Source organism: Chaetura pelagica, unplaced genomic scaffold (assembly GCF_000747805.2).
Source record: "Chaetura pelagica isolate M959 unplaced genomic scaffold, ChaPel_1.0 scaffold657, whole genome shotgun sequence".
Lineage (NCBI taxonomy): Eukaryota > Metazoa > Chordata > Aves > Apodiformes > Apodidae > Chaetura > Chaetura pelagica.
The window spans coordinates 250,606-260,372 of NW_009953931.1; the positions used below are offsets into that span (position 1 = coordinate 250,606).

Here is a 9,767-nt window from a genome sequence, read left to right on the forward strand (position 1 = left end):
AACATCCAGTCAGAAGACACCCCAAACACCCAGTGCTCGGTGGGCAGCTCTTGGGAGGGTGACTGGTCCCTCCCCAGCTTTGACACTCTCCCCGGCAGCTGAGTTTAAGTGCTCCCCAGTTTCTGCAAGGAAAAAAATTAATACTGCTCTTCAACACAATTTTCACACCATTTATGTAACTTCCCATCCCCTGGCTGCTCCCTGGGGCAGGGCACTACCTGGAAACAATCTCAGGTTGCAGAGGCTCTGCAGAGGACCCTTGGATCTAGCCACAGGATCAAGACTGCAAGAGGCACGGATGAAACATTGTTTTGAACCTCAATTTTAGAGATCCAAGGGGGATGCAGGAGTCTGCTACATACTGTCAGCTCACATTTCCTACATGCGTAAGTCATTTCTCAAAGATATTCAAGGCTCTGACCTCCTTAGGGCCAGATTTCTACAGGGACTTTTGACTACTAGAGGTTCAGACTGATGCCTTGTACGATTTTCAGAGGCCCCCCTAGTGCTTAGCTCTCATTCGGAAGAATTATCTGCATCAGTGATGGCACCCTAGGAAAATGCCTTGATGTGACTACCTGCATCTTCACTTGCTCAAGAGCCTCTAGAGATGACACTCTGAATCCTGAGCCTACTGTGTTCCACTAAGGAGCAGGTGGGACCCCTGGCATGCAAGCACCAAGTCTCCTGCATGGCCACCCTGTCAGCCTCAGAGGGTCTTTGTCCTCTCTGGAGTCAAGGGATGGAGCTGAAACCATTAAAAGACTCACTTTACAGCTTTTGTTTTAAATACACCAGCAACCGCAGGGCTGAGCTGCGAGGGGTTTGGCAGGGTTTGCTCTGGCCGCAGCAACCCACACGCAGCCATGGTGCTGCTGCTGTCCCTCCCAGACAGATCACAGCAAATCTTCTTGCGGGGGTGACAAAACCAGCAAGTGGAGGGATGTGGCAGGGCACAGGATTCACCCAGAGCTGTGATGGGAGCACAACAAGCACAAGTGAGGCCACTGGCCCCGGTCAAATGGACCATGAACTGATGGAGCAAGAGTGAGATCTTGTTCAAAATCACACCTCTGCTCTGAAGCACAGGCAGTGACACCCTTACTGCTGGAAGACACAGCAGTAAGTCCATGCTTTTCTGTTGGTCTTGTTTTTTAAATCAGAGTACAATCTGATTTTGATGCAACGGATAACGCTGAAACATGTGCCCCGGTCACGTGCTGCCTTGAAGTTACCTCCTGGTTAGCATGGACTATATTTGAAAATGCTATAAAGCCTTAAGTGAAGGTGGGAGAGAGCCTGGGGTTTTTGGACTATACTGTCCCCTGCTGCCTTCCATAATCTGAGCTTGATCTTTTCAAATATATTTTTTTACCTAGAATTATTGGTTTAAGTTTGAAGATTTACATACTGCTCATCTCCAGCTAGTGTGTCTGCTTCTAATTAAGTTTGTGAAGGTGGTGTAAAAACTGTAGAACCAGTTCAAGAAAGGGGTATTTTTTGGTCTCTTGGACCTAAAAGCCTTTGTAAAGGGACCACAGGCCTTCCTAATATTAAACTCATATTTATCTTAGAAGCAGTGTTTTGATTGGCTTCCATTTCTAGGTTCCTTATTTAGGATACCTTAAACGCTCTAATTTTCAGAAAGTCTCAGCATCATGATTCTGTGCCTTGTACTCCACCTTGAGCTGGAAAACCCAGTAATGAAGTGGCTCAGATCACTGCTTGCTTTTAAAAAGCTTATCCTCAAAGTCTTGGGGGAAGCCTCCATGAATTCAACCAATAAGTAGTTATTAAGCTTGAAGAACTGGCTGCAGAGTGGCCCAGTTGATCTGAGAATAAATCAGAGGAGAAAGAAGAACCAAGGAATTTCCTCACCTTAAAGTCATCAGGGAAGGATTGTAGGAACAAGTGTAGGAACATCTGGGATTACACCACATCCACTCAGAAGCAGTGGAGGAATGATGAAAGAACTGGTTAGAAGTAGAGAAAACACACAGAGTTTAACAGAGGCAGCACACACTGGCTGTTTCCCCATCCCCAAACTGTGCTGCTTTCTTTCCACAGCCATGATACAGTCTCACCTCTAACCCAGCCCCAGCAACTGCCCTGTGCTCTTCACAGGACCCCACTCCCTTCCAGGGGGTCCCATTCTGGGATCTGGAATAGCTGGTGCCAGTGAAGTACCTGGGAAATTTGGCTATTCTAGTCATTTATTACCAAAACAGAGTCATGGTTGTTAAGACAAAGGTGCCCCAATAGCCCATTTGCTCTGCCTCCCTGCCCGTTAGGGGCTGTAGGGTTTCACCCAGTACCTCCTTGCTAAGCTTCTCCACTGTCTGACCTAAACTTGTTTCCCATACTGGTATCTTCTCTTGACATGGAGACCCTCAGATATGCAAAAATCACCTTTTCTTACTTACAGTCTGTTCCAGTCCTTAGCCTTTCACCATTAAAAATGTCTATCTTATTTCTAGCTTCCATGTTTCTGGTTTGAATTTCCATGCATTGGTTTATGGTATGGCTAGTCCCACTGGATTACCAAGATCATTAACATGAGCAAAAGGGAAATCTATTGTTACCAAAGTGTGCCTACAGCTCCCGTATCAAACTCTGCAATGGTCAAGTCTTCCCTCTTTTGCCGCTTCTCATTTAGAACCTCTTAAAAAAAACAAGGTTTGCATCAGCTTTTCTTGCTGCAATATCTAGCTGGGAGCTCAGTTTCAGGGTCTTCCCACGTCAGCAGTTGCAGTTCCTAGCAGATGTGCCCCCACTCTTGAGATATGGTCTGTGTTGTTTAACTCTCAAGTGTGTCACTTTGGCTACATTAAAGCCAACTTGAATTATCCAAGTAGCCTCAGATTACTCAGATCTGTCTGAATCACTGCCCAGTCCTCTCACTCTTTTATCACTTCCCCCTGCCAGCCCTGATCCTCGATCTGTTTTCAGACCAATGATGAAAATACTGAAGTCTTCAGCTCTAGTATTTCCTGCAGATATACATTTTACATATAATATTCCTAGTTCAGGAAGCTTCCTTCACATATGGCTGTCTTTTGAGAGCTGACAGCTAACCAGCCCAGACCTCATCGTAAGGTTTTGTTGGGCTTGTGTTGCTTTGGACTGAGATGTGTCAATGAAAAAAGCAGGCAGTGCAAGTCAAAGCTCCAGCTCCTGTAATCTCATCAGATGTCCAAATTAAAGTTCCTTTTTTACAAAGGCAGGCAGACTCGCCTTAGCTGAACTCTACCCCTTTACTGTTTAAATTTTATTTTGCCCAAGTTAAGGGTTAAATTATACTAGCTGTTTCCACTTGCTTCCCACTTTCAAAGACTGGCATTGTGTCAGCTGCTTCCAGCACCTATAGGGGTGGAATGAGGAGAATATCTCCCACTTCAGGACTGAAGAAAAGGCTCGTATTTTAGATTTAAACTAATTGCATCTGCTGGGTCTGCATTTGATCTCAACTATCTAACACAATCTCAAGCAACTCCAGACACTGTCCATGGAACTGCTCTGCTGTGACAGAAAAACTAAGTGAATTACAGGAACCAGCTGGGTATAGGAGTAGAAACTGGGCCCCATCTCTGGTTAGTGTATTGCCCATAAGTCTAAGTTTTGTTTTGAATATCATCCAAACTGTGGTTAGAGGTGTCCACAGCAGTCTGGTGGTAACTGCTTGGCACGAGGCTGGTTAAGAGTTTCACCTAGAGTGCTATTAAGACTCGCATCTCTTTTGTTAGTTTCCACCTAGTTCTGTTTAATTCCCTTAAAGCTATTTTTGTATGTGTGTTAGAAGTGCCACCAGCAGGTACGACATTTCAAGTAGACATACTCAAGGACATCCCTACAGTCTTGTCAAGAATCACTGGCTGGTGAGAAGCAGATGGGTGTAGTCACCAACACACAAAGGCCCTGGTGTTTATATTTGGGTAGGGTGGTGGCAGCTCAGATCGAAGAGTGAGAAAGGCATAACATGCCAGTAGGGTTTCATAGGGCTTCCCACACAGCACAGCCAGCTTCCCTGGGCCAGCTGAATCATTAATGTGCAACTCAGGCCTCTTCAGCTTGGTCTGAAAACATGCTTTGCTTGCATGGGAAAAGCACATAGAGTCAGCCTCAACCAGAAATGGTGACCAAGGTGTGAAAATCTTTCTGAGACTTAAATACTTCTATCAGCATATTGTTCAAAAGTGAAGTGTGACTCTCTGGCAGAGGTCTGGATTTGGTTATGTTTTTTAACTTCTTTTCATTTGGTGATGGCAGAGGCATCACAGAGAGGCAAAGTGCTTGCAGACCCTTCTTCTTGGCAGGAAAGCTTGTGACATGGCACTAGGCTAAAGCACTAAGGGTGACAACTGGAAAAATCAGGTTCATAAACAGGATTTGGTTCCTGTGTTGCTCAGTCTGATGCCAGTGCTCTTTGAAGGTTGATGTGCAACTTCTGTTGCTTAGAGGAGTTTGCGTATCTTTAATAATTTCACTTCCCTATGTATCACATATAGAGCACATGGTTGGTTGGGATAGCTGGGTTGAGAAACAGGGGTTTTGGTCCTGCAGACTATTGTCTTTTAGCTATAAACATGATTAAAAGCGGAAGTGTTTGTGGGGAGTAGGATATAAAACTTTTGGGGAAATCTGGAAAGAGAGCAAAGTGGTTGAGCAGTTCCATGAGAAGCAGAAGTGAATCTACTATTTTTGTTACTCAGCAAGGGAAAACATCTAGTGGAGGAAACTCACAGCTCTGCAGTCCCTTAACTTTGTCCTTTAGGTGAACATTTATCCTAAGCACAAGAGAGAAAACTGGGTTGAAGCTGACAGTGAGAAGACTATAACGTGACTGTGGTGGGCTCTGTGGGGACGGCAGAGAAGAGCTGGGGGGAAGGATGCAGGGTGAGCAGAGCTAAGTTTCCTCACATTAGGGTGCAATAAAATTTCATCACATTGTGTCTATCTGGCATGGGCTCTCTTTGGGGGCTCTTTGGAGTTTGTAGCCCACTTATTGAGTATCATCAGCTTAAACTGAGCAGAGTTCTATCAGAAGAGCTGAATATTCAAAAAGAACTGGCAGCATTGCAGACGCAGGATGAGGGGCAAAGGGAGGATACAAGTGCGTGGTTGGTGATACACAAAATCCAGGAGATAGACAGCAAACAAGTCACAGGCTGCACCAGCAATTTTGGATTCCGATGTCATTTTGGTAAGCCCACTTCTCATGTGCCCTTGGACATCCCATGTAGCATCTCACCCTTCCCACTGGGGTAGGTACCACAGACTTTGTGACTACCTATCCAGGGGTAAAGGAAATACATTGCTACTGTATAAAGAAATTATCTCCATTGGTGACTAGAGGAGATTACCTGACTGAAAAGGTACTTCACGAAAAATCCCCAGCCCAAGCAATGTTCCTCTTTGCTTCAGTAAGGTCAGGAGATCAACCTGGACCTCTGCATAAATGTTCTCATGTGAAGAAGGCGGCCGTTCCCATACCCAGGTGTCTCTCCAGGTGGTGTCAGTGGGAGCAGCCAATGAAGAAGTCTGCCAGACCTGAGGGATAACCTGTGGTGGGAGATGGATTTCCCTAGATGTGTGAAATCCTCCCTGCACCCAACAGAGCACAGCACCTTGTATGGACACATATGAGAACTCTCCAGAGGAACTAGCTGTCTTTGTCAACAAGAATGAAGGGAGCGAGCATGGGAGAGGCCAGCACAGCTAGAAGCCCTCAGAGAGGAGAGTAAACCAATATGCACTCATGCTCCCCAGGGAATTCCCCAGTGATTTCACACTGTCTAGTAAGCACCACAAAACCCTCTCTGGATGCCTGCATAGTCAGCCGAGATTCTAATGGGATACAAGCAGGTATTCATTTGTTTGTTCTTCTCTGTCGGAGAGGACTCTTACCTGTCACACCTGGACAGACATGTATGAAACAGGATCTCACAAGACAGAGAAAAACCTGGGCACTTTGCAGGGACATCATGGCCTCCATCTGGCTTTGTCATGGATCCACAATGTTAGGATGGGACTTCAGGAGGTCTCTCATCCAAGCCCCTTCCTAGAGCAGGGCCAGCCAAGTTACAAGTGTGGAGCACATTAGCCACAGGGTAAGGCAGAGACTCTGGTGCTGTGCAGGTGGATGCAGTAAAAGCTCAGTGGCAGGGAGCCATTTGTGCTGAAGTAGTGACTCATACTCAGCACAAAATATCTGGTGTACCCCAACACTTCTTTTCCTTTTAAAAGCACCTGCTGTATACATATTCTCTCAGAAGAGGGGTGTCAGGATGAAAAAGCAGAAAATTATGGGCTATTGGGATCATGTACGATGTCTTCTGCTCATTTCTGTATCCCTCTACAGGGTAGATAAAAGTGGACAGACACTTGAAGAGATGAGGAACTGTCACAGATCTCTGTAGGCAACTGATGAGTTATTTCATCAGTAGAAAATTAAATCGTGTCTGCAGTAACCGTCAGCTTCTGACCCAGGAAATAGGCATTTCCTATTTGTGCCCTTTACTCTGCTGGTGTCAGACACCACATCTCCAGAAGCTGCAGAATTAAACCGGGCTGCAAGCAAGGACAGAGTGCAGGTGGGCTCAGCTCCCAGTTCAAGTGGAAAGGCACCGCAGGAGCGGCTCAGGCCTTGGGCGTGCCTGCCTGCTGCAAACAGCCTTCCCTGTGCTGTGCCCATGCCCCACAGCCACCAGCACTGAGCCAGCCCATCCTCTCGCCTACTTTCCTGTGCAAAACCACAAAGACTGTTTTCTAATGACTGTGGGCACTTCTCATTTAAATGTTTTGGAGACAACTAAGCTTTGAACTTTCAGAGTAAGAAATCAGTTTAAAATTGAGAACTTGTGATTCCAACTAGCACAAAAACACCTATTCGAGAAATGAGTACAAAATAAGAGGCCAGAATGTCATAACTCACACCCCAAATGGCATTTTGGCAGTAAGACATTAGGAAAATGTCAATACAGTCACAGCAGCCACTCTTGGGGGACTTTGTTGTAGTTACCACTATGTCATTTGAAACTTCTTGGGCAAGGACTGTCTCACACCTCAGGACATCTTTATTTCATGCTTAGTCTTGCAAGGCTTATATTAAACAGTGGCTATAAAAATTATTGCTGTCAGTGAAATGGGAACATTTACGCTGGGATTCCAGTCACTTGGCTCTAAGTGTCAGGAGTGGGAGTCGTTACACACCATCAGCACCTACCACTAAGTAATGTGCCTATGCACTTCACAGAGCATCATCAATGCTCATCATGGAGTTTCATCAAAGCCTGTCAGCTCAGTCTAGAAAACAGTTTGTCTTAAAGCAGATTTGGTCAGACCTGCATTGGATCAGATGCCCTGCTCTTCACTGGCTGCATTGACTACATCTCCCACTAATGGAGGAGATAAAAACAGCCTGTTGGCAAGCCTGTTGGCAGGCTTGTTTTGCTGTCTTGTCACATTTGTGGGCTTCTGCACAGCATATCACACTCTATATCCTTCATCTCCTACAGCAAAAGCAAGTAACAGATACTTAAGGTTTTACTTGAACCAGGGAGAAGAGCTAAGGTGGTAATATCTGCACCCCTTTAGGTTTTTTGGTTCCTGCAAACAGAAGTCTTTGCAGAGACTTGAACATCAAATCCCAAGGGAGTGCAGAGGAACTGATGGGTGCCCTGAGTTACTGGATGCACAGACCAGCAAACCCAGGGGTCACGTACCTGCACCCCATACTCCCTTTGGGTGCAGCCTCCAAGCTGACAAACCCTGGCTCTAACTTGACTCCCCTGCACCCAAGGCAGGCACAGTCAAGAGATGTTTTGATGCTCGAGGAAAAGTGTCAATATAGTTTTTCTTATTTTGATTAGAGGTTGATTCTTTTTAAAACCTCATCAAAGGTAGGCTTGCTCCCAAGGGATTCCCAGTGCAAACTGCTCCTCCCACCTCAGCAAGCACCTGCTCAGACTTGGCCAAACTGGGCGTCTTACCACACGTGTGGGGTGAGACTGGGCTCTTGGTGGTGTTGACAGGCATTGAATGCTGATCAACAACCACACGTGAAGTATCATTTCCTGCTGGGAACAGCCCAACAGACTAGGAGAGCGCCTGCGTCTCTCACACTGTGATGCACCACCTGCACAGCTCAGTTAGTCAGATATTGGTTTGCAGCTGCTGCTCTTCCTATAAGCAGGGGCTTATATGACAGCCTTTGAAATTCTCTTTTATTTTTATTTTTTTTCTTAAGAGCTAATATTCAGTGAAGTACAGCAAAGTCTGGGCTTTTGTTAATAACTACCACCCCCTCCACAGGAATACAACTCTCATGGAACCAAACACTGACAAAATCCCAAAGTGTACATGTTGGTGAGGTCTCTCAGTATTTCACCTTTGCAGATATTGGATCTCTCTTGCTAAAATTCTTCTCTTTTCCTTTTTTATCCCGTTGCATCTAGCCAGAGAATCCAGCATGACAGAAGCATTCACGGAAACGACAGCTGAATACATTTACGATGAACACGCGTTTTCCTGCAACAAGACTGACATCCAAGAATTTGGGAAAATTTTTTTGCCAATATTTTACATTGCAGTCTTTGCTCTTGGCCTCACAGGGAACATAATGGTGGTTTTTGCCATTGTGAAAGAAGGCAGTAAAAAAAGTATCACTGACATCTATCTCCTGAACTTGGCTATCTCGGACCTACTCTTTGTGATCTCCCTCCCCTTCTGGGCTTCCAACACGGTGCGTGGATGGACCCTTGGGACTGTTTCATGCACAGCTGTTTCCTCCCTGTATTACATTGGTTTCTTTGGGGGCATGTTCTTTATCACTGTTATCAGTATCGACAGATACTTGGCCATTGTCCGGGCAACATATTCTGTGAAATCCAGAACAGCAAAACATGGCTTTCTTATTACCTGTGGAGTATGGGCAATAGCTGTTTTAGTTTCAGTGCCACATTTTGTGTTCTCCCAGCTGGTAGAAAGCGACTGCATTTCTGTCTTCCCCCAGAGGCTGGAGAACATCTGGCCAGTGTTCTGCAATATGGAGCTGAACACCATCGGCTTTGTCATCCCAGTCTGTATCATATGCTATTGCTACTGTGGGATCATCAAAACCCTGCTGTCCTGCAAAAATCAGAAAAAGTCACGAGCCATAAAACTGATCTTGGTTGTGGTGGTCGTGTTTTTTCTGTTTTGGTCCCCCTACAATGTACTGATTTTTCTGGAGACATTAAAGCACTATGGGTTACTCACAAGTTGCAACCAAATTAAGTCACTGGACTACGCAATGCACCTGACCGAAACCATCGCATTCAGTCACTGTTGTCTCAACCCTCTTATTTATGCCTTTGCTGGGGAAAAATTCAGGAAATACCTTTATCGTGTTTGCTTAAAGTACTGTCCATTCATGTGTTTCTGTGGCCCCTGCAGTCGCTACCAGGTCACCCATTCAGCTAGCTATGCAGAAAGCATCGTGAACAGCAACATAACCCTGAACACCAGTGACCAGGATGGCTCTGTCTTTGTCTAAAAGGCTCTGTGAAGAAATGCATGTAAATGTGTCTTCTGCAGAAGAATTGCCATGACTCATATGAAAAGACTTACAAGCTGCACTGAATTACTGACATGCCTCTTGTTAAGCATTAAATACCCTGAAACAGTAAAGAGTTTTAAAACAAAAGCAGTACAATATGTCAAGGCTAAAAATGGAATTGAATCAAGAGAGAGGACGAGAGAAAGCAGAAAAAAGGCAGCGCTCTGTGCGT

General features: G+C 45.4%; 1 protein-coding gene across 1 annotated transcript; it reads left to right on the top strand.

Annotated features, from left to right (window-relative positions):
* Positions 1–8,467: 8,467 nt before the first annotated feature.
* Positions 8,468–9,532, top strand: CX3CR1 (chemokine (C-X3-C motif) receptor 1). Its single transcript, XM_010001691.1, has one exon. The coding sequence runs from the start codon at positions 8,468–8,470 to the stop codon at positions 9,530–9,532; it is 1,065 nt and encodes a 354-aa protein (XP_009999993.1).
* Positions 9,533–9,767: the final 235 nt, after the last annotated feature.